The sequence below is a fragment of the Rousettus aegyptiacus genome, unplaced genomic scaffold (genome assembly GCF_014176215.1).
Source record: "Rousettus aegyptiacus isolate mRouAeg1 unplaced genomic scaffold, mRouAeg1.p scaffold_m13_p_7, whole genome shotgun sequence".
NCBI lineage: Eukaryota > Metazoa > Chordata > Mammalia > Chiroptera > Pteropodidae > Rousettus > Rousettus aegyptiacus.
In genome coordinates this window covers 38554302-38581300 of record NW_023416310.1, presented here as the reverse complement: position 1 = coordinate 38581300, position 26999 = coordinate 38554302, and the positions used below count along the sequence as shown (strand labels likewise).

At 34.4% G+C, this 26999-nt stretch overlaps 2 protein-coding genes across 9 annotated transcripts in view; one reads left to right on the top strand and one right to left on the bottom strand.

Moving 5' to 3' along the window:
* Positions 1–22943, top strand: part of PUS10 (pseudouridine synthase 10) — an 89270-nt gene extending 66327 nt beyond the window's left edge. For all 5 annotated transcript variants that reach the window (XM_036224161.1, XM_036224158.1, XM_036224159.1 and 2 more), the window contains one exon: positions 21771–22943. In XM_036224161.1, the coding sequence (XP_036080054.1) occupies positions 21771–21917 (147 nt within the window). In that variant the 3' untranslated portion in view covers positions 21918–22943. The remainder of the gene's footprint in view (positions 1–21770) is intronic.
* The window catches only part of REL (REL proto-oncogene, NF-kB subunit), a 34491-nt gene extending 7997 nt beyond the window's left edge, over positions 1–26494 (bottom strand). Inside the window, exons 1-9 of one of the 4 annotated variants that reach the window (XM_016129643.2) lie at positions 26352–26494; positions 16855–16997; positions 14555–14703; positions 10143–10234; positions 3038–3178; positions 1837–1941; positions 1517–1729; positions 904–972; positions 706–777 (exon numbers count right to left, since the gene is read on the bottom strand). In XM_016129643.2, coding sequence (XP_015985129.1) covers positions 706–777; positions 904–972; positions 1517–1729; positions 1837–1941; positions 3038–3178; positions 10143–10234; positions 14555–14703; positions 16855–16947 — 934 coding nt within the window. In that variant the 5' untranslated portion in view covers positions 16948–16997; positions 26352–26494. Of the gene's footprint in view, positions 1–705; positions 778–903; positions 973–1516; positions 1730–1836; positions 1942–3037; positions 3179–10142; positions 10235–14554; positions 14704–16854; positions 21776–26140 lie in introns of those variants that run through there. The other 3 variants (XM_016129642.2, XM_016129640.2, XM_016129641.2) reach the window with 3 other exon arrangements.
* Positions 26495–26999: the final 505 nt, after the last annotated feature.

Here is a 26999-nt window from a genome sequence, read left to right as displayed (position 1 = left end):
ACATTCATTAAGGTTGTTTTTCAATCATTGAAAAATCCATTTAACTTCCTAAGATATATTAAGATATAACACTAAGGTAGGTACTACAAATTCCCAGTCAGAAAAAAAAATTAAAGATTCTGTGTTTATTTACACATTATATGACTGCTAGCTATATATATACAACCAGGAAAAAGCACTGATTTAAGAATGTAAGGGGAAAAGACTTCTAATTAACTCTGGTTAAATAATCTCAACCAGAAGTTGGCAACTTTTTTTCTATAAAGGGCCAGATAGTAAATATATTAGGCTGTATGTGGGCTATATAGCCTCTATCGGAACTACTCAACTGCTGCTGTGGTGCAAAAAAAGCAACCATAGGCAGTATCTAATCAAATGAACACGGATATATTCCAGTAAAAACTTTATTTATAAAGACAGACTACTGGCCAGATCTAAACTGTTTCTTTCATGACATACTATAATTAGTAAAATTATCACCATATGAACAAAATGTGATTTCTCAAACAATAAACCCCCAAACCCTCCATTCTCAACAGGACTTTTGGAAATTGAGATCCAGTCATTCAATATTCAAAGGATGAAAAAATGTGTAGGAGTAAAAAACATCAGAGAAACAGTTTATTCCCAAGCATGGATTCCAATGTACCGTGGCAAGCACTGGTTTTTCAGATCACAAGGAATACTCTATAGGGAATAAAATACCTTTTTTGATGAACCTTCCTTCTCCAGTTGATCCTAAGGGACCAGGTCTAGTTCTTTCAGGAAAATTAACTGCTGTGATAAAAGTTTTTCCATTATTAAATATAATGTGAAAAATAACATCAGTTAAAATTTGAAAAACTGAATAAACAAAAAAAACCCAAATCTATTTAAATACAAATCAATTCAAAATATTCTTACCACAATCCTGCCATAGTTTCTGGAAAAGTAGAGTTGTTTTTTGTTTCTTTGCTTTGTTGCCATAAGCATCTGGTTAGAAAGAAACCAGGAAAGCATGTAAATCACCATAGGATTATGCTTCTTCTCCTTTAATAAGTAGATATTTTATTTCTATATAGAAAATGCTTTAAATAAATGTATATAATATGGATTTAATAAGTGTTACAGAGTGTGTCCTAAGTTAGTAGTTAAGAATATTTTCTCTTAGTTAAAAAAGTTTGATATTCCTCTCGCCTTCTTTTAACACCTATAAGTCAACAACATCAACTAAGGCAGTAAGGGCAGAAAAGGAGACCACTCTCTGATTGGCAAGTTTGCCATCTATAAAAAGGGCACAATAAAGACCAAAAAAACCCCTCAAAATATGAAACAAATTTTGATAAACAGTTTAGAAGCTTTGAAATTATTCCAGATGCATCCAGAGATGCAAACAAATTAGTCAAAAATCAACTAAAAACTTTCAGAAAAAGAAACAAATTATGAAAAAAACATAACTGTATTTTATCTTACAAGAAAATGTTATTAGCAGAACTGACGTTAGGAAATATTATCAAAAATTACCACCAAGAAGTACCTTTTTCATCCGGCAGATATCTAAAATCCATAGATTCACTAACTTCCTGGTCAGACGGTCTCCGCAATTGCATTTTTACTGTTACTGGTTCTGTTATAGCTTTGCAGTATGGTGGTGTCTTGAAAACAATGGCTACTTGACGGTGCACATCAGCTTGTGAAAAGATACCTTTTGCTTCCCAGTCATTCAATGCAAACCGAACTTCTATATCATCTAGTGAATATGAAATCAAAGAAACAAGAACGGAAAAAAAAAGTAAAATGTATCTATTGATCTAAAATACATGCTGAATTCAATGAAACAAACAAAAAAATAAATACCTTTCTGAACTTTGTCACAGAGTAGAAATATTTCATCTCCTCCTCTGACACTTCCACAGTTCTTGTTTACACGACAAATCCTTAATTCTGCAGTATTAGGAGCACCTAAACATAAAAAATATTTTAATGGGTTGCTACCTTAGTAACGTATTTTATTCCTTTTTGATGGAGAGAATTTTAGGAAAACAATTTATAGAATAGATAAAAACTTTAATGTATGAATTAAGGATGCTAAACACATTAATCATTCACATCTGTCCCTTTCCTCTCTAACACTTCATTGCCCAACCTGTTTTTACAAAGCCTTACGACTTCATTTCTAGGCAATGGCATGTCCTCTCATTAAATCTTCCTGCTTCTAAATTCGGATTTTTCAAATCCATCCTACTCAACGTTATCAGATTAATCTTCCTAAATAATGCAGTTTTCATTCTTATTATCTGGCCAATATTATTCCAGTAATTCTCCCTGGCATTCAAAGCTCTCTATGATAAGAATACTCTAATCTATCTTTAGAGCCCTATGCCCCACTATCCTTTTATATGCAAAACAAGTATATTCATATGTCATTGGTGATCATACATAAGAGTAGACACACGATATAAAGGCAATTTCATAATTTTTTAAAACCATAACATTCTGTATCCTTTGATCTAGCACTTGCCAAAATTTCTACTTCTGCTAGGGATCTATTTGCACAAGATATGCACATACAAGATATTTACTGCAGTACAATTTGATAGAGCAAAAAAAAAAAGTTGAGAAGGAAACAAACAATGACTTGTAATGGGGTAATTATTTAATAAAGTTATGATATAGCTGTGTAAGGAAATATGCAGCTACTGAAAAGAATAAGGTATATAAGGATTCAAGATACACTGCTAAGAGGAAAAAAAAGTTTAAAAAAAGATCAGTGATGATTTTTTTAAAGTTGCCAAAAATATATTGTGTGAATGATGATGATGATGTGTTTGTATATTTATGAAGAAGAAACTGGTGAAAATGTATCTGAGGACAGTGATTATCTTTGGAGAATCACATTAGAGGAGATTTACTGAAGGAAAATAACTCTTGTTATTTACTTCAGGAATGTTTGAATCTTTCCTATGATATACTGGTTTTCTAATTACCAAAATACTTAAAAAATTAAACTATAAAAAATCAAGCTAAGGCTACAAATACAAGCAAATAAAGTACTTACGATTGTCATAAATTGGGTTAGAAACAACGGGTGGTAGAGTAGTTGTCAAATTACCATGTTCATCATAGAGGAAAACTTGAAAACATAATCTTACTACATTGAGGTCACAATCTTCAGTGTCAAGTAGCTGTGGTTCAGGGACTGAATGGTGCATTAAAAAAATAAATAAATAAAAGGAATGTAGAATATTCATATAGACCTAAAATCCTACTAGGTCCTCCTCCCTGCCCAATATATCCAATAACCTTGAGTAGCATTCAAATCTGCACTAACAAAAATATAATGGTACACAATCTCAAGAATGCCTTTTATCATTAATCTATCGTGTAGTCACTACCTAACAGTATTCACTAAGTTATGGCCATGGTCAGGAAGTAACTATCTCAGTTACCGAGAACTTAGAGCAGAATCCCAAATAACACTAATACCAAATTTATACAAAAATGGTTGCAGGTTATCTACAACAGAGAACAGGCATTCATTGATTAATTCAGCAAGAATGTATTTAGTCCAGTCATTGCGTTAAGAACTCCGTAGATTATCTACTAAACCTGTACAAGAATGACTATCATCTCCATTTTACAGATGAGCAACTGATTTTAAGGAGATGAAATTACTTGTCCAGAACTTCACAGCTAAGAAGTGATAGAGTAGGAATTCAAACTCAGGTCATTAAATCTTGAGCCTATGCTCTTAAAAACTGAGCTCTATTAGAAAATTTTACATATCTTTTACATAAAAATGACAAAAGGGATATCTACTAAAATTCAGATCAATATTTTAGGGATTAAATACCAAGAGGATACTAGATGATATAAAGTAACTAGTTTCCATAAGAAATTTTACAAACAAATTTGGTATGCTTTAAAAAAACAAACCCCACAGCAGGAAAATTTTAGTTATAAAAAAATATAAAAACCCATTCTTTATCAAAGAACATAATATAATGAGTTGTTAAATTGATATTTGGAAAGAAATCCAGGTCCAAAGGAAAATATTACTGCCTTTTCAAAGAATACCTATCATGAGCTGTAGTAATAAATGGTAACACAGCCATTATTTGCAAAGCGTGAAATATACATATTAAATTACATGGAAATTTTTATGTCAATAAATATTAAAATTTGAAATACTAAATTTGAAAAGCTAAAACTCAGACTTTTTAGTTGTACAGACAATAACTAAAAACTACAAAGTAATTTTGTTTTTAAATTACATTCATAGTCTCAGCTACCACTAGATCTAAAATTATCCCATCATCAGTATTCTTTTTCTCTTTAACACCTACAGTACCTGGTATTCCATCCAAGTACTAACCAGGCCCCCCCCCACCTCCCCAGTCAGCATTCTTAAACTTAGCATTTGAAGGAAGTCTATAAGAACATATTTGTACAACTAGGAAGTCAAATGTTATGATACAAGCACCTGTATTACAGCAGCATACTCTACTGGCACAATTATGTAGGCAATGAGAGGTTTATGTCTTCAAAATCAATTTTTTTATAGCATTATAAATTTAAAGACATTAATGTTTTTCAATTCCAAAGGTACGCAACCAATACACACAAAAAATAAATTAGTAGCTAAGTATTTCTGACAAGTTTTAAAACAAACCTATGTAAATGATAAATTGTGACAGCCATGTAATACAATTATGGATATATACCCCAACATGATGAATGTATCTCAAAAATATTCTGAGCAAAAAGAACCAGATATAAAATATGTAGTATGCTTCCATTTATATAAAATTCTAGAAAAGATTAATTGGTGACAAAAGGCAAATTAATAGTTGACTGGGGCCAGAGAATTGACTGAGAAGGGAACAGAGGAAATGTGGGAGTGGTTGTGGCAGTAGTGAAAACATTCCTTATCTGGACTGTGGTGGTGTTTCATGGGCATCTATGTTTGGGTGGATCTAATTGCATAAAAATTAGACCTCAATAAAAGTTTATTTAAAATCTCTTAAAATAGCATATAAAAGAAAACTAAACTGGTTAACATACCAAAGTTGAAAAACATTGAGTCATACAATTGTTCCGTTAAAAAGAAAATTCAATCTGGGTCTTCAAAAATCAATTTTTATTGCATTTTATCTTGAATTTTTTCAATGTATGGTAATATAGTCACCATATACATCGCTGCACATGCTTAAAAATCGCTGACCAGAAGGAATGACTGATACTTGTTTTTACGCAAAGCAGGATTCAGTGTGAAGACAAAAACCCAGCTCGTAGTTTCTTCTTTTCTACAAAGCCTAACCTCATCCTTTGAAATAGAAAGAATATCTCTAAGTCAGTGCAGCACTTGACCTATGTATCTCTCTTACACACTTAAAGGTATTTTTTTTTTAATCCTACATGTTTATGCATGCCTCTTCTACCCTATTAGGCTAAGTTTCATGAAGGTAGAATGGGTGTCAGATGCATCTTTGCATTTCTGTTAAGTATAGAACACAGTAGCTTACATATAATAAATATCCGTTAAACATTTCCTGACTGAAGAATTAAGAAAAGGCATTTGAACAACCAAATATTTAGACACTTCATAAGTTGCTGAAGAAAACTGTAAAGTATAAATCGACAAAGGGAGTTTCTACTTTTGGTAATGGCAAGGTCCCACATGTAAGTGGGACCAACTCTACCATAAGAACTAAAAAAGGTACACAAAATATGAAACCAAAATCTTCTAAAGGCATCAGAAAACTACTAAGATCATGAAGAATCATGGGGCCAGGATATGGATGAAAGAAACTCTAAGAAAAACATTCCTTTTTCTCTCTACTCTCTACTCACCAACACTTCTGATGTGTATGCCTTTTCATACATAGCAATTCTCCAACTCTAAGGACACCAACTGGGTGTCCTATGATTTAACTCAACTCTGACACTAACCACCTGGGGTTAGCCCAGATCCCACGTGCAACGGCTCAATCCCACAAGACTGTTCCTCCCCACACACACTTTAGACATCAATCACAAGTCCAGGTTGTCACCTATGCTTCCAACTGAGTGGCTATAAATTAAAGGTTCCATAACGCACTCCTTGGGTTTAATAACTTGTTAGAATCCTCACAGAACTCAGGAAAACATTTTATATACTGAATTATCAGTTTATCATAAAAGGAAACAACTCAGGAACAGCCAGATAGAAAAGACGCCTAAGGAAAGGTATGTAGAAGTGGCACTGAGCTTTCACGCATTCTCTGAGAATGTCACCCTCCCAGCATGTTAACCAACCCAGAAGCTCTCTGAACTCCTTCAGTGAAGATTTTTATGGAAGCTTCATTTTATAGGGATGATTAATTAAATTATTGGACACTGGTGATTAATTCAACCTCCAGCCCCACCCCTTCCTGTAGAATAAATGAACACAAAAGTAGTTAAGACGGGTATTCTACTGTATACAGGTAGGAAACTCATTGCCTCAAGACACTTAGTTGTGAAGATAGATATTTAATATAACAGTAATAAGAATACATTGTTTAGGTGCCAAAGTGAAATATAAACAAGTTCCATTATAGTCCCTGTCCACAATGAACATGAAATTCATCTCAGAAGGCAAATGCTGAAGAATTAAATAATCCAATAGATGTCACTAGGCTTTTCATGAGTGAGTGAATGGTATAATTAAAAAGATATTGCCCTGGGATGAAAGAACTAAAAAGGCTTTCAGGACATTTCAAGTAAGGAAAACAACTTGAATATTTTTGATAGACAAGTACTAACAAGGTATGTTCATTCATTTGTTCATTTATTCTTTCGAAAATTTCTAATTAAGCCTCTACCATGTGCCAGACGTGAGCTAAGTGTCAAAGATGCATATAGGACAGTCCCTGCCCTCCAGAGTCTCAGGATTTAGTGAAGAAGAAACAAATAAACAAAGTCAGAGTAAACAAAGTTAGAGCAAACCATATTAGAAATACGTACAGCATTTTTGGAAAAGAGAGAGAATACTTCACTCTGCTTGGGAAGGTCAAGGAAAGCTTGAAAGAGGCGACCATTAACCTGGAAGCCTAAGCAGAAATAATTCACTAAGAAGATCGGGGCACTCCATGCAAGGGAAATGCATGTATAAAGGCACAGTGGCAAGAAAGACCATGGTTCTTTTAACATGGCAAATAGTTCAGATGGCAAAAACAAAGTGTGCATGTGTGCACTCCATATCAGGGAAAGGAGGGATAGTAAGTTGAGGCAGAGGATGAAAGATGGAGATAAAGTTAAAATAGAAAACAAGGATCAGATTATGAAGGGCTTTGAATGCCATGCTTGAGAAGTTGAACTCAGCAAGTAGATCAGAGTTTCTTAAAGTATGGTCCATGGATCACTTGCATTGGTATCACATAGGGCAGAGATTTTCAAATTGTAGTTTGGGATTCATTGGTCATAAAATTAATTTTAAGCATTTTCTTAAAAAAAATAGAAAACTATGGAATAGAACAGAGTATATCATATGTAGTAAGAGTATTGGTTTTTATCTTTGTGTTTATGTGTATGTATTGAACAGAGGAATAAAATCTATTTCCTAGTCTGAGTCATAGTCAAATAAGAACCATGGATCTAGGTGCTTGTTAAAATGCAGAGTTGCAAGCCCCATACCAGACCTATCAATTAAGTGAGAATGTAGCCTGGAATCCACATTTTTAATAATGTACTAAGGAATTCCTATGCACATTCAAATTGAGAACCACTGCTGAAGATTATTTGGAGCCACTGAAGGATGACAGAATTCTGAAATGATTCATAATGATTTTGGAATAAACTTCTTGGACAGTGATCAAGAATAGACACAGGAACACAAGTTAAGAGGCTATCAACAATAGTCCAGGCTAAAAATGATGTAAGCTTACATTCCTACAATGGTAGTGAGAAAAATGGAGAAGATGGACTGAGATATGAAAAATCCATTGAAGCTACATGTGGAAGACTTTGAATTCAAGATCATTTAGTTTTTAAACTAAGGAAGCCACTTTTTAATCACAATAATATATGAAAGCACTGTTCCTGGAAGATTATTCTAATGAAAGGAAAAACTACTACAACTCAAATTATGAGATCAATTCCTAAAGTAGGGATATAGTAAAAGGGGTAGGGGAAGGAACAGATGTTAAAAAAAACAAACAACTGAACAACAACAGAAAACACAAATACTATGAAGGATCAAATGGCAGGATTGTTTCTTCCCCAAATCTGTATTTCAGGTAACATAGGAGAGATAAGACCATGAAGCTTAGGAGCCAGGCTGTGTCCAAATTCTAGCTCTACCACTTACCAGCTAGCTATAAGACCGTTAGCAAATTATTTCTATTTTCTATGTTTTCATATCCTTATTTATAAAATAGAGATAATAAAAGTACTTCCTCACAGGTTGTTAGAGAATTAAATGGAGTAAAATATGTAAACAACTATTATGTATTAGGAAATAGTCTAAGTGCTTATATGAGTGTTTGTTATTAACATCATGCCTGGTTCTGGACTGGTAAAACAAACACTCCTCCCTACCCCCCAAAAAAGCCCCCAAAACTTCGTCTTGATTCCTGCATCTTCCTTTTTAATGCCTTTTCCACTAGAGTCAGGAGATCTGGATTTGAATTCTAGCTCTGTCACTTGTACCCGCCTTGGGAAACATACGTAACCGAACCTTTGGTTTTCCCTTCTGTGAAGCAGTGCTGTTGTTAATGAAAAATAAAACTGCACACATAAAACACTTAAAATTTACTCCTTGACATGCAGAAAGTACTTAATGGTAGCTATTATTTATAATCTTGTTTAACACTACACCATTCCTGTTTGACTCTGCAACTAGACTTAGATGGACTTGTTTAGCCTTTTACTTAAGCAATGAATCAAAATTTTAAATGAGCATTCTTGACCTAGGAATTTCTGCAAATTTATCCTAAGGAAAAAATCGCACAAAAGAGTTCAAAGTACATACTTAGTGGAGTTTTTGTAATAAGATGAAAATAAATGTTCATTAATAGATGACTAGAGAAAAAGATTATGGTCTACCAAAACAATAGAATACTCTGTTAAAAAGTATAACAAATTTATAAGTACTAACATGGAAAGATGTTTAGTCCTGAGTGGAAAAAAAAGTAGTCGAATAGGAAATTAGTTTAATTCCATTTATATAAAAAATATATGTATAAATGGCTATACATATGTCAAGGAAATTCTAGAAAAATATACATCAAACTTAATAGTCTCCTCTGGCGAGTTAAGACTGAAGAAGTAGGAGACTTTTGCTTTTTGCATTATACTAAATAGTATAAAAAATAGAGACCTAGAGAAAGATACAGACCTTATGGTTCATAAAAATACAGTACTTGTCTATAAGCATATTCCTTAAATTATCATATACCCCTTAAATTATTTTTATATATCAAGGAAAAACACAAATAAACAAAAATAAGGATATAACATAAAAATCTATTCTTGAAAATTTTATAGTTGTTCAATTCCTGTATTATACATACTTCAGTAGCTGCAGAAGACATTACGAGGAGACTACTGCAGTGTAGGATGTTAGCATTTAACTCGGCAGTCCTTTAGCTATAAAAACAATATACAGTGTTTATAGCTGCCAGGTGCTACACCAGATAGTGCCATCCCCAACAAAATCCACTAAACACTATATATCTATCCATATAAACAAATATAATATGAAAATATTTTGTATAGTTTCTACTATTGCTATTCTTCTTCCATATTGGGATTAAGTTTCACTGCTGAATATGCCCTTGAGTTACATGCACTCTAATACCTTATAACCACAGTGCTTGCTCAATATTCGGAAAGGGGAGTATATATTGTCTGCCAGATTGGCAAAGGGAAGGCCACATTGAAATAGAATCAGAATATTTCTGAGGAGGTTTCTTCATAGAAAATAATGACATTCTCCACTGGTATAAGAAAGCCTTATCTGCATGAGAATCCTTTTTTTCAACAGTGTGAAAGATTTTAAATATAATTCATTCCTCAGCTATAGGTATAAGTCATCAAGTAGAAGGAGAACACAGAACTTAAGGTAGCTTTTAAAACACAGGTTTAAGAAACAAATGAGTCAATATCCAAATAATAAAAATGATTATATCAAACATACTCACCTGCGAAAGGATTGATTCCCGCCCTTATTCTTGAAATAATAGCTTCTTTTACTTCTTTTTTCTTTACACATCGAATACCCAAGTTTTGAAAACTAGAAGAAAAACACAGAACTTTCAAACTGCATTACAGTTAAACACAAGAGCACATAACTGAGGTTTTTACTAAAGAATACTTTAAGTATCAAGCGTATATCCAACAAAGAAGAGTTATACTGTCAGATGGAGATAGTAAAGCATGAAATACATTTCCAATTGCTATGATAGAGATGTGAGGGTAAAAAGAGTGGGGTTGTAGTTCTAAGAGAATTGTTAAAAGAAAAGTAATATCCACTACATGATTTTTGCATATAGTATCTTATAATTACATCTTTCTAAAATGCCTATGTCAAATATACTAAAGTAAATGAAGATTAACAGAAGAGTGACACCAAAAAGCTAAAATTCACCTCCAAAAAAAATCATTATCAAATCAATAAAGTCTATATATTTGATAAGTCAAGCTAAAGTTGTAAAAACATGCCCACAGGCTGAGGCGCCCAGGTATGTTTTGCTGAGCCCATAAAAGTTTTGTCTACATTTAAAAAAATGCTCATAGGCCTGACTTCACTGTTAGTAGGAGTAGGATATTTTATGCTATATTAAATAAAGTTATAATAATCACTCATCATAACAAAGCACTGAATAGTGTTTTTTTTAAATTAGATGTTTGATACTAACAATAATATTTAACGAAAGTTTCAAAATGTCATTTATGGAAAACTTCTCAATAGCTACAAATATTACTAATTTGCATGTGTAGTACAGATGATGATTGGGGGAACTCCCTTGTCACCACCAGTCATACTTGTTCCCACATGGAAAAACCATGACATCATTAGAGTTGGGTGGGTGTGAATAAGGAAGCAAAACTGATTATTATAAATTAGTTGTTCAAATTTCACATGGCACTTTGCCACAGGAGGCTGCTGCCTTCTGTGCCCCTCTCCATGCTCATGCTGTCATATGTTCATCCTCTTCACATTCACTTGTGATTTTGCTGGCACCTAAAATATCTTAGACATTTCCTTCCTCTGTCTCCAATAATTAAAAAACAAATCTGGAACTCATAATCTTTTCTTGAAATCCTGACCACAATCTTATTCCTCAAAAGTATTCCATTTCTTTGAAAGATTCTTAGCTTGGTTCTCTTTTTTTTGACAAAAGTTTTTAAAGAATCTTTTATTTTAATATATTTATATACTACTTGATTTTGATTCATCTGAATCATCATATTTGACTACTAGTCTCAGAATATTAGAAGTAGTGGGGAATTTTGAAATTCCGACATGAGGAAACCAAGGATTATAGACATTACTTGAATCAATTATTCATTCATTAATAGTCATTTGACAAGTTCTACCAAACAACAAAAACTCTGGAAAGTAATGAGGATATATAATCCTTCCCCTCATGGAGCTCACAGTCTAGTACAGGGGTTGGCCAACTACAGCCCATGTATCAAATCTGGCCTACTACCCGTTGAAGTAAAATTTTCCTGGAGCAAAGCTAAACTGATTTGTTCATATATTGTCTAAGAATGATTTCATGCTGCAACAGCAGAATCGAGAAGTTGTAACCGAGACCATATGGCCTGAAAAGTGTTAAATATTTACTATCTGGCCCTTTATAGAACAAAATTTGCTAATCTTTAGTCTAGTGAAACAGACACTAAGTAATCACACATGCACAAAATGCTAAACTGAAATCATAACAACTTTTATAAAGGAGATATACATGATGTCATAGGAGCCCTATAATGAGAGAGAGTTGATCAGTTCTCTTGTAGAAAGTGACATGATGAACAGAAATAAACTAGGGGAAGAGGAGACTAAGGAGACTTCAGGCAGAAGGAAAAGAACATGCAAAGGTCCCTACAGAAGAACACTGAGCACAAGAACCCAAAGAAAGGCCTCTGTGACTAGAGTACAGAGTTGAAGGAGAACACAGGATAACAGAAGGTTTAAAATACAAGTTGGTCATGTGGGCTGTATAAGGAATGTTGTCCTTATTCCAAGAGTCACATAAAGCCATTGAAATGTTTTAAGCAGGGATGTGACAATCAGATTTGTATTTAAACAGATCACTCTGTCTAAATAAATAAAATAATTAAGTTAAATTAAAAACAAAAAGATCACTTTGGCCAAAATGGAAGACATACTGGGGAGGAAGCAGCACAAAAACAGTTGATGAAAAACCAGCCAGAAGGCTATTCTTGCAACTGGCATTTAGACCTCAATAGTAGTAATGTGGTAGTGATGGAAGTCACTGAGAGAAGTGGATAGATTCAAGAACTATTTAAGAGGTACTTGTTAGTGATTTCAATGTGTGCACCTGTGAGTAGTGTCAAAGATAACACCAATGTTTAGGGCTTTTATAGTAACAATTAGATAAGGTACACTGGAAGATCAATTTTTAGAGGAAAGAGGTATGCCCCTGTAAAAATTTTTGATTTCAGGGCTGGGGCAAGAAAAGTTCAAGTGTTGAACACTTTGTTGTGTCAGAAAGTAAATACGTGTTCAAGGAAATATAAGGACATGTCAAAAAGACAGATAATAGTTTGAAGGGGCTTGCATTGGTCAAATTTGGGTCAATTTGAAAATAAAAATAATAATGTCAATATTGAATATAAGAATCTATGGGTCTCTAGTGGTATTTTTTTTAAATGGAGGGGGAAAAAAGGAAAAATTTTTCTTTACAATATCATTAATGTAAAAAACTAATATCAAATGGCTCCTGAAGAGGTACTCTGAGAACAATGCAGCATCACCTCTGTAGATTTCTTATCCAAAATGTTCCATGTTAATATGAAAATACCTTCGTGTTATTCATGGTAACATGAACATCATCATGAGCAACCATTCAGACTAATCCATATTGAACAATGATCTTCAAAACAACAATGTAGACTCTTCAAAAATATTAATGTCATGAAAGACCACAAAAGGCTGGGCAACTGTTCTGAATTAAAGGAGATTAAATAAGCATGAAAATGAAATACAATGTGTGATCCTTAATGAGATCTCAGATTGGGGGCAGAGGCAGGACAGCCAAGAAGGACACTAGTGGGACATTATTCGACATAATTCAGGTAGTCCAAAAATTTAACTGCCTATAACTAAGATGGAAAGAGAACAGCCAGAAAAGTAGGAAAGCAGGAAAGTTTGTTTTCAAGACAGGAGTGATCTACGGTATAAAATGTTGTAGGGAGGTCAAATAATATAAACAGAAACATTTCTTACCAAGTTTATACTACTGATAGTTTATGTTTTGTGTTCCTACTGTAAGAGGAATATTTTAAAGTATATTTTCTAAATGGTTGCTATTAATATATATGGGGGCTACTATTCTTTTCCTGTTGTAATTATCTTAATTTTTCCCTAAATGCTATGCATGTTCATTACAAAAAAAATGAGTTATAAAGTAAACATAAGTTAAAAGAAAAATATGAAACCCCACAACCCTATCTCCTCAGAAACAATTACTATTAATACCTTAGTATATATATTACCATGTGTATGTACACATTTTATTCTAAACAAAAAGATTATCACATATTGTTTTAAACCTGTTATTTAACATATTGTGAATATCTTTCTACACAAAGATATTTGCAATATTATTTTTAAGGTTATATAGGTATACATTGCACGGATGTGCTAGTCTATTTAACTTATCCTAATCCTCCTTTGTTTATTATTTGGATTGCTTCAAACTTTTTGCCATTATAAACAGAGCTGCAATGAACTTCGCCATAGCTAAGTGTCTGAACATGCTTAATTGTTTTCCTGGGGATAAATCCCTAGAAGTAGAATTGCTGGTTTAAGAGACATTCATATTTTTTAGACTTCTGCTATATAGTTGTTAAAATGCCTACCAGAAAGATTTTGTTAATTTACTCTCTCACCAACATGATGAATGGACCTATTTCCGGCAGCCTCACCAAAAGTGTTACATACTTTTTTAAAAATCCTAAAACTACTGTTGTATATTAATTTTATAACTTGCCCTTTTCTAAGTAATAATTTCAGTTTTCCAGTTGATCTTAAAATTTGGCAATTTTAAATTTAACTATTAATGAAAAGAGTAAAATTTTAAGAAAACCTTTCATAAATTGTCCAAACTAAAAAAAAAAAATCACAGCATAATTTGTTTACTTTAGGTAACAATAAAGAAGTATTTCTACTGCCATCATGACTTATGTATACTAATTCAGAATAAAAGGGTACCTCTAATGCAAATAGTAAGAAAATTTAAATGTACATTAAGTAGAATGAGGAATTAAGTTTATTCTACTAAAAAATAACAGGTGTACACAGGAAAACAGCATCCTATGCTTATCCTGTTCCTGAAGATGTCTGTGACTGTATACTTACAATAAAGGTCTGCGTTCTTGTCCAAATTCTGCTTCATAGTAGCCATCTCTGCAGTCTTTTCCTACTAAATCATGAGGATGAGGTTTGTATGGCTCATTCTTTGTTACTAATGTAATTCTCACTTTTCCTTTTCCATAAAAGTTCATAATCTGAAAAGGGAGGAAATTAAAGAGATGATCCATAAATATTTTTCATTAAAAACTGATATACTAAATGAGAGTTCAATTTACATAATGTAGCTAGCACTGGGTAAAGTCCAACTGGCTGGCAATTGCAGTCTGGATGAAACCTTCCAGAGAAAACCAGTGGGGAAGTATCTACCTCTCAGCTCCTGGGCATATTATTTTCTGTCCTAATTTCAATTTGCGATATTATCTGATTCTGCTAATTTCCCTTTTAAAAAGAAGTAAAATTATACCAAAATATTATCACAGAGCATAAGGAAACAGACGTTAAGTTACTAAATGCCATGCTCTTAGAGTCACTGTCATATCATAAACATCTTTTCAAAGTATATACTTAAGCCATAGTAGAAATGACACCACACCAATACATATGAAAATTGTATTTAATATACTACATTTCATTTCATAAAAATATTTGTTAAGCAGTAAGCATATCCCAAGTGTTCACTGTATAATAGGCAACAAATCAGGTTGAGGTTCACAAAACCAAATTTTCCCATAATAAGTATATCTAGAACAATGAGAAAAAAGAGGAGAGTTAAGCATGGGAAAGGAAGGACATTCCGAGCATGAGGAGGAGCTAATGTCTAGTTTGGAAGCTAGCACAAAGCAGGGAATACAAAAACCAGTGTAGGGCAGACAAGAGAGCAAGGTGGTTAAGTAAGAATGGGTAGCTTTATAGGTATGAGGGTGCTAAAATCTATAATTTTGAATTTAAACTTAACCAGAAAGTATTTATTGCCTTTCTGAATAAAAGAGAGGGTAACCACTTAAAACTGCAAGATAGGATAATGTAGAATTCAAGCTGTAAAGTGTCTGGAACCTACTAGAATGGTAAGAACACAGATCTTAGAAATAGTTTGAAGAATGTATAGAACAAGCTAACTTATGGAAAAGAGTTAACAATTGCTCTTAAAAGATTAGAAGAACAGTGTTTATTTATTTACCTTTTATTCCCATTTTAACATTTAAATAAAAGGATTTAGATAATTCAAATCCATATTGCTGTCCAAAAATGTGATGAAAATTAGGAGCCTGGAATTCCATAATTTGCCATTGCCTTATTCTATAATTTAGCATTCCTTTTATTTTTTATTTTCCGTTTTATTTTACTTTTCTATTAGTTTTATCACATACTTTGATTTTGATCATTTAGGCCGTGGAACACTGTGTTGCTTTTGGTTACTGATTTTTACCATGTGTGTAAGAGGGCTACTCCCTCCACACATACTAAGCATTTGCCATCACACACACTATGGATCATCAGGAAAGACTGTGGCACTATTTACAGACCATATTTTCTTTTTATTTCTTTTTTTTTTTTTTTAGCATTCCTTTTAAGTTCAATAGAATAAATCTTGTAGATAATCTAGTTATAAAACAGTGAATTATGATCTGTTGATGAAAGGTTAAATGACTTTTCAAAATCCACTCTGCCATTAAGATTTTTAATTGGCATTGAAAGTTTTTAAAAATTCATTAAAAATCAAATGAAATACAGTATATTAATATCAAATATAAACATAGTATATTTTATAAATAAACAGTATAGCACCAAAGTCATTTTGGATCACAAACTACATTCAAACCTTATGCTAATATGAAAAAACGATATTTACAAAAAGGAACCCAGGGAATCAAGGCTAGGCAATAAGGTAGGGAAAAGAGAGGCAAAAATATTCATTCTCCTTTCCCATAGCACTTAGATTAGCCAAGTGATTGTAGGAAGAAGAATTCTAATTGAGTTCCCAGATCCATGTTTTTACCGTACAGTACAATTTTGCTCACTGCTGGAAGGGGACAATGCTTTTTCTCATTAGTTCTGTGTTCCATGAAAGGAACCGTCATCCCAAAGCTGCCAATGTACACCCAGCTCTGTGAATCTCTCTTAGATTAACAACAAACAAATAATGTATAGCTATGCGCAGAGATAAAGAACCCATACTATATTTATAAAAAAAAATGGTGCTAGACATTTATCTAGTACAGATCAACTAAAAAGAAAAGAAAAGCCAACAGAGATGACCGTGTAAAGACTAGGTCTTTAATGTAACTTCTACACCTAAAAAATGAAGCAACCAAGAGTGAGACACACAGAGGAAAAAGGTCAATTACCTGAATAGAAGGGTATGTTCGATTGTTCTCTGTGCTGTGCTCCCCTGGAATGCTGCCTGCTGATCGCCCTTCACATTTGTACCTAAAACGCATTCCCCTCTGCCTGGGTTGTTCAGTTATCTCTACATATGGGTTATACCCACCTGAAATTGTAAAAAAGGAGGTGAGATTAGGATAGCAATAATAATAGATTTTAACCATTTTATTTTATTTTTTCAAAACAACAGAGTAAAAGATTTTCCCTCCCAAGGTTAAAATATAATTATCCAAGATTGGGTGGTAAAGACACTTTTTTCTTCCATCTAATTGAGCTCCTATACATTGTTCACCCACGTCATTCAAATTATATACATTGGTTAGCACTTTACCACTTAATATCTATAACTAATGCCAGTGTGAAGTTCTGAGATAGTCACTTCAGATATATCCACTTCTCACGTGACACCAAGCAGAAGAGTTTCCCCAAGGGTTCCCCCAGAGGAGTAAAGAAGAAAGTCTTCAGAAGTACATTATTATACTCCAAAAGTGGGTTTAACTGCTTGATTTTACATTAAACTCTTAACAGTGGACTAAAAGGCTACTAATTGAAAATGAAAATGCATTTAAATCCTTGCAGAAGGATATGTAAATTTTTTCTATCTCCATTGGAATATTAACAAATTTGTACATAGTGTATCAAAACAAGTTCCAGAAGGGACTTTAGGCTCACAGAATTTTCATTCAGTCCCATCCAAACTTTTTCTAAAGATACAACAGAGGACAAAAAATAATTACTTACTTTCCATAACAAATACAATTCAAAATGTTCATCTTTAGAAAGAACAACTGATATATACAACATCGATGAATTTCAAAATAACTTTGCTGAGTAAAAGAAGCCAGACCAAAAAGATCACATACTGTATGACTGCATATACATAAAACTCTAGAATATGTAAACTAATGTACAATGAAAGAAAACAGATCACTGGTTGCCTGAGAACTGGAGTGTGGAGTAGATGGAGAAACTCTGTGGAATGAGGGATATGTAAATTATCTTGACTGCGGTGATGATTTCAAGATTGTATATGTCAAAACTTATCAAAATGCATACTTTAAACATGTGCAATTTACTGTACATCATTATATGTCAATAAAGCCGTCTAAAACAAATATACCTTTATTCACTCATCCAAATTGTGGAAAAAAGTTCAATAAAGACACTCAAGTGTGCTTACAAATAGGGTACTTAACAATGTATCTTTAATTCAGAAATCTAAAGAGAACTTCCATGGGGGCAGGTGACTCTCCCTCAATCACTTTAGTTATTTCTAAATTGCCACAGTTAGATATGAATTCTTTTGACTATAGGCTTATCTTCTGTTAGAATGCAAGCAAATCTTCAGAAAGAGTAACAGTAGGTCCTATCAGTTTTATAAGGAAGAGGCCTTTTGAACCCTACCCAGTCAAATCTTAACAATGAAAACCTTAGAAATGTTATTAAATCTCTTAAATCTCCCACTTTATAAAATACGGATATAACAGTACTACATCACTGGGTTGTTTTAAGGATTATAAATAACACGTTAAGTTCTAGCAAGTGTCATGCATATAACAAATAAATGGTGTCTATTATTTCAGATGCTTTCTTGATTTATAGTGATACCATGATGGTATCACAACTGCTTCTTTCAAGAATTTCACAGAACAGTGAGGCAAACAACAGAAATTATTAGATTATAGAAAAACAGTTGTTGAATTTTTATGCTAACAATATTCTGCATAAAATGACAATAAAAGCAAAAGAGTCAGGAATGCCTAACTATATACCAAAGGAAAAAAAGAATTAATGAAGCAAAAAGGTGGGGAAGGAGAAGGGAAATAAGTAGGCATTGTAGGGAAAGGGAACAGGGTGTCCAAAGCTGTGCCGGTACAGAGATACAGCCTCAACGGACAAGAAGAGTTTAAGAATCAACAATACAGTCCCAATGGAAGAGGAGTACATTTCCACCCTTAGAAAGAGAACCAAAAGCCAGAGTACATTAGGCAATTTGGATTTCATTCTATGAGTGACAGAGAATCAGTGAATGGTCACGTGCAGGGGAATCACAAAATCAGATTGGAATTTTTGAGTAAGAATTCTGGTGGCAATAAACAGATCAAAGAGAAAAGAGGAAGCAAAGTGATCAGTTTTAGAGGCTGTTGCAATAACATGAGCAATGATAAGGGTATGTCTGGAATACGGTAGGGATAATAGGAACGAAGGATTATTTAAAAGGTGAAACTGACAGTAGTTGATGACTGACTGAACATGAGGGTTACAAGAAAGCATCACTGATGGCTCCATAGTTTCTACTTTGGGTTACTAAGTATGCCTGTCATCTTTAATTTTATTCTATTTAGTTTAGACTCTTGTGTTTGAAGCTATTACCTATTTGTTTATTCAAAAGACAAAGAGTCAGAAAAAAAAACTGACTTTAACCCAATCAAGTTCATAATATTTCAATTTTATTGAAAAATGTAAGGCATGCAGATAAATACTTTCAATTTCACATCCTTATATATCTTTGTATATTTCAAATAATCCAAATCCACATTTCAGTTTCAATATTTTACATGCTTATACATCCTTGTAGGAATATTTAAAAGAAAGTACATTTTCCTCTCAGTGGCTCAAAATACTCAACAGTATTTTTTAAGTGATATATTAAATCATTTATGTGTTTTAACTAAAGGTCAAACAAATCCCTGCCCACTACTTATTTAAAGGTGTCTTGGTGGGAAGTTGATATAGAATGACATCATTAGTGGTAAGTGGCTAACTTTTGGGGGAGGAGTGTGAATAAAAGTGCCAGGTTCATAGTGAGAATTCAAATAATTTCATTGGTTACATAATACTTCCTTAAACTAGAATGTGTGTTTATAAAAAAAAGTCCACAGACAAGAAAACAGAAAAAATTGTTGAAAGTTTAAATAAAACATTTTAAAAAGATTTTAAATTATAAAAATGACATAAATATTAGTTATCACATAACATTAAGTACTTTAAAAAAACCTTGAAATCTATTCTTCCTATTGTAGAAGCCCTTTATTAGTATAAAGTCTTAAACCAAGTAACGGAGTTTATTGTCATAGTGTACATTCCCCCAGCTGGAAATAATCTCCACTTCCTCTAAACTACCATATTTTGTTTATGGTAATTATTCCAAATAATTATAAGTTAGGGAAAACTACTTCTTCTTGAAAAAAAGCTACATATTTTATTTCTTCAAGCTACTTGGAAGGCAGGAATTGTATCTTACTTATCAGTGCCTTGTATACAGATAATTTTGTTTAAGTTATGCAAACACTGAAGAACTATATTCATGATTAATCAAATTTTCCTTATCAGATTCCACTACTATGGAAAAAAAAATAGTGCTTTGTAGGTACTAGAATTGCTACATCTTTACACTCCTCATATTCATTCACATTCTGATCCCTTTATCTGTATTTATGTTTTATAAAAACTTCCCAGTTATAAATCATTTATATCATGTATCAGTACAATGTACCAGTTACTTCCTTCCTCAGTACCCTATGTTGAACTGCGATTCTTCCTAAAGATAAAAAGTGCTGAAATGTTGTCATCTATGGAATGGAAAAAGGTAAAATATAAATCAGGTACTTGAGGGAAAATGAGTACTCTTAAATTAGACTATTTCAAATCACTAGTTTTGAAAAGCATTGAAAGTCTTCAGAACCAGTTCTAAACAAGTTAATTACTGTACTTTTCTTTAACTAAGACTATGCAAGTTTAGATTGGCACCTATATTTTGAATAGTATTATAAAAAGCCAGTACAGACCAGAGCAACACTTGAAATACAGGCAAAATGTCTGAAAGATATATTTATGTTTTTATTTACATTTATGTGAAAGTGTTACTTTAAAACATAGTGCCTATCTAATAAAAGTTTTAAAGATAAATATAAAATTACACTGAAATAAAAGTCAAAAATAGATCATCAATTGTCAGAAATAGGCACATTATAAACTAAAACCTTATAGCTAGAATTGGGAACCAGCATTAATTATACAGTGAAAAAAATCTTAGAGTAATTATAACACTGTTCGAAAGCACTTTCTCATTTCTCATCCTCTTAACTTTAATCTTCATAAAAACAGAACAGGAATTATTATCCCATTTTACAGATAATAAAACTAAATTTCAAAATTATATGAAATTATACATGACATTAGCAAATATGACAGCTGGGATCCCATGGTGTCAAATTCAAAGAACAACAATTTAAAAGGATCTGAGGGTAAAGTCACGATATAATACAAACTGATACAGTAAATAACCTAAAATAAATGTAATTTAGTTAAAGAAAATATGCATGTTGTTATAAACAAGTGACTATGTAGATCCAGTGAAATTCCTGCAACAGAGTTCATACTAGGGTTGTATATTGGAATCACCTAGGTAGCTTTTTCAAAACATACATGCCCTGACCCCACCTGAGACCTGCTGAATAGGAACACAGATCTATCTAAAGCCCAGACATGTTTCTGAAAAAGCATTCCAAGTAATTCTAATACACTCCTGATTAAGAATCATTGCCCTAAAACACAAAGTGGAAACAATGACGCACACATGTAGAGAAGCAATCCAAAAATTCATACAAGTATGGGCTGGGTGATGGATGAACTAGGCAGAGGAATTCTGACTACTTGTAACTCCTCTTTTTCACCTACTTTAAAGAATTTATTCAAATGCAAGCAGGAGGCAAAACACTATAGCCTCCAATTACTCTTACTTAAAAGGTAAATCGTTTGCAAAATTAATATTTAACCATTATCAAAAACATTTCTTAAAACACAAATGATCATAACAATCCAATGTGTCAATACCACAGCTGAGAATAACTGACTAGAGACTGTATCTCCCTCACAGAGGTACTGGATAGCAGACTGCCTGACACCCAAAGGAGCAAATGGAGCCGGCAGCACTTTTCCAAATATCAGCTGTACTCACTTTGGAGAAAAAGAAAACTATATCTACTCTTCTTTCCTTAAACCTAGAAACTCAACTGAATCATAGTGATGATCTTCTTTAACTTAAGACAGAGGTGAGTTTTCCATTTCTTCTTAAATATGATCAAAATTTACAATTACCACTTCAAACATAGCTAGAATTAAATGCAATTAACAAAGGGGCAAAGAAAACTTAAGCCTACTCCTATAAGGACAGAAAACAACTAACATAGACGGTATAAAAGAAATCAAATGGAGGATGTTGTATCAATCAAGTTAGCAGCAGGACACATGGTTTATCTACCAAGTAATTTTTTGGTTTACTTTTTTTCCCCTGAATGCTTACTATTATTTAAGTGGAGAAAAAATATACTGCAACCAAACGTCACTGTCAAATTCTACACCCCTAGTTTAAACATACACAAAACCATTTCAAACTGTTTAAAGGTAAACGAGCATTCTTTTTTTATATATTCTTGAAAGACACATTTTCTATCTAGCGCCTAGTCTATTAATATAGGTTTTAAGGTTCCATAAAATTCTAGAATCATCAAGATATTTAAACAGTAAATGCCAAGTGTCTCTAGTTGTTCCTGTTTCCTAGAGGTTTGTGTCCCCAAAGTGTTCCACCTCAAAAGAAAACTAACATTTATGGGCATGCATTATCTCATCTGTTCCTCACAAGACGCTGCAGTAGCTAGTCCCATTTTTATATTGCAGAATAGCAGAACTGGAATGAAACTAACCCAGGTCCATCATTGGCTCAAGTCCAGGTTTATTCCAATATATCAGGCTGACTCTCAACTGGGTCTTAAAAATCAAGTAAGAAAATTTTCAGATGAGTATCTGATATATGCATCACAAGGTAGTAAAGAAAAAATTTAAAAGATTTTGGCAATAGAGATTCCACTACTAGGTGTTCCATTGCTGTGAGTATAAAGAATAAGTGTTGAAAAATTTTAACTTCCAGAGTGAAAAAGTAAAGAAATATTTAAAATCTGTCCTAGATTTTTCAGGTATTTAAATAATTACAAACAGATGGCAAAGCCATATCATCTGACTTAATCAAGACTGCCAGATTTTAAAATAAATATTACAGAGGGAAGAGAGGGGAGGTAGGCAGGGTAAAGGGGGTCAAATATGTGGTGACCAAAAGAAATCTAACTATGAAAGGTGAACACACAGTGTAAATATATATATGCTTTACAGTTAAAATGTACAGCTGAAACTTATTGGATTTCGTAAACCAATGGCACCATTAAAAATATAAAATATAAATAAATAAATATTACAAGATGCCTATTTAAATATGAATTAAACAAATAACTTTCTAGTATAAGTAAATCCCATGCAGCTATTTGGGCTATTTATCTACAAACACAATCACTTGCAGAGAACACCGATGAGAGAAAGATGGAACAAAAGGAAATGCTGAGTCCTTTAAATTGTATTTGAAATACTACACACACCCCAGGTGCTCCCAATCATGAATCAGCATCTGATTCCTCACTAGTCATTTTATTCACTTATTCTCTTCACTCTGTGTCTATCATATCACCTTCATTCCTTTATACCACTGTTATCTCTACATTTTCATGCGTTGAACTTCCGAAACAGCCTTCATGTTTACGTGTGTAGCCTTCTACTTAAAAAAAAAAAAGAAGTCATTTGCTTTAGCTATCAATTCCAGCTTCCAGTTCTACCACTAAAAATTTAAGTTGCATCACACATTAATTTATTTTCTCCTTACTCAAGAGAAATAGTTCTCTTGAAATTCACACTACAAAGTTGGTAAGTAGCGTAAGGTTTACAAAACCTATTTCTTTGTGTACTTACTACTATGTGACATAGCAGAACTATACTAAAGAAAATTAGTAATAAATTATCTAAATTTTAAAACACATTTTACCACAGACAGTGCGATTTAGTAGTAAACAGTGCTATGTGCACACAAGAACATTTTTGCACTTTTTACTGGAACAATAAGAAGTTTTAAATTCAAACACAAAATAACTAATTTTACTAAAATATACAAGAGTAGTGATTGCCTAACTATGCGTACCCTAGATGGGTCTAGGAATATTTTTCTTCATAAATGTTCTAATTAATCATGCCAAAAGGCTGGAATTAGATGTAATTTAAAAAGCAATAAAGACATTTTAATAAAACCAAAACTGTGAAATCCTAAATAATCTGATGATTTACCTGAACATAATTTAAAATTATACACACACACACACACACACACACACCTCTCTCAAAGTCTCGGTTACTCATGGTACTTATGTAATTTGCTTATGAGATTGTGAGGTTACTTTTTACGTTATACAGATCACATATTCAACTACACATACCTATTTACATATGACATCCGGGGAGAAATGAAGAAATGGCCTTAAGGGCTTAGTAATCAATAAAAATACTTTTTGAGGTTTTAATACTACCTTACTACAAAAGAACCTAAACTAGACGATGATAAACTAATTTAGCACATTTCTTTTTTCTGTGACTTGGTTAAATTACTGTTTCAAAATAGGGTGGGAATTTATAATTTAGTGATTCGTTTTCTCTGAGGTTTTTACAAGCATTTAAGTACACTGAGACTCTTTTTTAAAACTGTGCTTAGCAGTTCTCAAACAACTGAATTACAATTTAAATAACTTTTTATGATTATTATAAAAGTTTCCATTCCTTAAAACTTCTTCCCCTTCAATTTAGAAAATCAGTCCTCACAACAGCACAAAATACAGTGTCATTAAACAAGTTTAAATTGTGTCACATTTTAAAATGATGTAGGTCTTACAAATCTCTATATGAATGGTCAATTCTTTTCTCTCTTTTGAAAGAATTAGTATTACATTCATGCCATATATTAATAAAATTTGGTTAAATTGCCAGCAGGCTGACCTTTTTTTCTTATAATGCTTGCCATTCTTTAATACTTTCACAAAATCTCTTTCTGTAACCAATAAATTAACCAAATAATTCAAGTCATTTTTGCACTTTTAATCTAAACGAGCTTTGAATTTATGAATTTAAAAGATTATCTGAAAGTTTGGGGGTCAATGAAGTGGGTAAAGAGAAAGTTGTAATATTTTAAACTCCATTTGTATTCGCACATAAAAACCACAGACAAACTGAAATCAAATGTCATGTGAACCACCCCAATTTCCTTTTCAGCCTACAGCAAGCAGTAGCTGTAGCATTGTTCTGCTCAACCCCTTTAAAAAGTCCTCTAAGCTTTCTACTTCCTCTTCTCTGCTAGACATCAATCTTCTACAGAGGTCACAGTACCAGGGAGTTGGGAGGATGCGGGTCAAGCGTAAACAAGTCCCCCTCTTCAGGTTCCTAGCACAGCGTTAAGGAGTAATTTGTAAGCATCACTGCCTATGAATAACTTTGCCAGAATCCCGTAAAGGTCCTACTCAAACTCAGTACTTTATTTCCCTTTTGACCTAACCCATGGCTGTATATATGAGACTCCACCCCCTCTAGCCCTCTAAGTTGTTATTTGGTAAACTGGTTTACTCCCAAAACAAGAGATTCACTCATTAACTGAAAATAAATACGTACATCAAGTGATAGAAAGCTGTTTTTATTAGTATCCATATTTTAAACACGGATATTCTAAAACTCCTCTTTTCCTCTTCTTTCCAAAGAGGAGGGAAAACAAAAACAAAAACACTCGATTTTTGCTCCCTAAACGAGAAGGTACCGACTGTACTGTAAAAATTACCCACTTTGTTGAAGCAACATTTCCACTTAAGAGCTATTAAAAGACCGGTAGGTGACTTTTAATGCCACACATTTTGTACGACGATCACCTCTTGGCATTTGATGAAATTAAACTAAAAAACGCAGAGTTCTTTTTGAGGTCTGAAGGTTCCTCATTCCTGATCTAAAACATAAAACCATCTAAAATATAAAACCACCAATTCGATATAAATCAACTTTGAAATACGAGAATTCTTCGACCTCCTTCATTCAGATTCTTCCCTATCCTAAAACCAAGTCGTTGGGAATTTCTAAGGTTCCGGCTATTACAACAGCATCAAATTACAGAGCGTGACTCTGATTTTGCACGCAAACCCTGAACCAGATTACTGGTGAAGAGTTTGACAATCTGCCAGATGAGAAAGAAGACTTTAAAGACAGACTACCCACCCCCCCCCCCCTTCAAAATCGAGCCCCCGAAACTGAGCAGCGAGACCCCCGACGAGCTCCGCCCTCGCTCCCCCCCGGCCCGGCCCGGCCCGGCCCGGCCCGGCCCGCGGCGCCTGGAACACTCACCGGAGGCCATGGCTCTGCTCGCCGCGCCGCCCCGCTCGGCTCCGCGCGTCTGGACCGGAGGCCGCCGCCGTCAGTCAGCCCGCCCGTCGGTCCTCTGCCAGCGGGACCCCCTGTCCCCCAGACCACCCCCGGGGCCTCCTCCTCCTTCCCGCCCTCCTCTGGTTTGTGGCTCACACCTTCCCACCCCCTTAATTCTCGCGCTTCGGATTACCCGGCGTTGCCGGTCCAGGGTACGGGAGCCAGGAGCAGGGGGCGGAGCGCGGCGAGAGCCGAGCGCCTGCTGGACGCGGAGACCGGCGCCCGGAGGGAGGGGGATTTCCCACGGCTGACGTCGCTGCACCCCGCCGTCTCCTCCGGGAGCGGGGGGCGGAGCGTGCTCGCGGCGGGCGCGCGCTCCCCGCCCGTGGCCCGCCCCCGCAGTCGCCCCCGTTGCTGCGGCGGGCTTGGGGCCAGTCGGCGGAGCTGAAGTGCGGGATCTTCGGGAGCGCAGGGAACACGGGGAGCCGGGAGGTGATGGTCCCCAGCGTGCAAAAGCCTCGGGCTCCTGAGAAATCCCCCTCCTCCAGGTTGTTCTTCGGCGCGTGGTTTAAAGTTCAGAAGCAGGTAGGAGGGTGCGGTGACGTCGAGAGGGTCGGCCGCTCGGGAGTACTTGGGGGCGGGCCGGGCGGCAAAGTGACGCCGGCCCTCTCCGGATGGGGGGGCTAAGACACGGGGTTTTCGATGGGTGGTTCCCCCTCTTCCCGATTTCATACATGCAAATCTCCGCCCCCGCGCCGTCGGGCGGCGCCCGGCGACCATCGCGGTGCTTCTGGAGAGGAAGTGCTGAAGCGGCTGTCGCCAGTATTCCTGTGTAATTCAT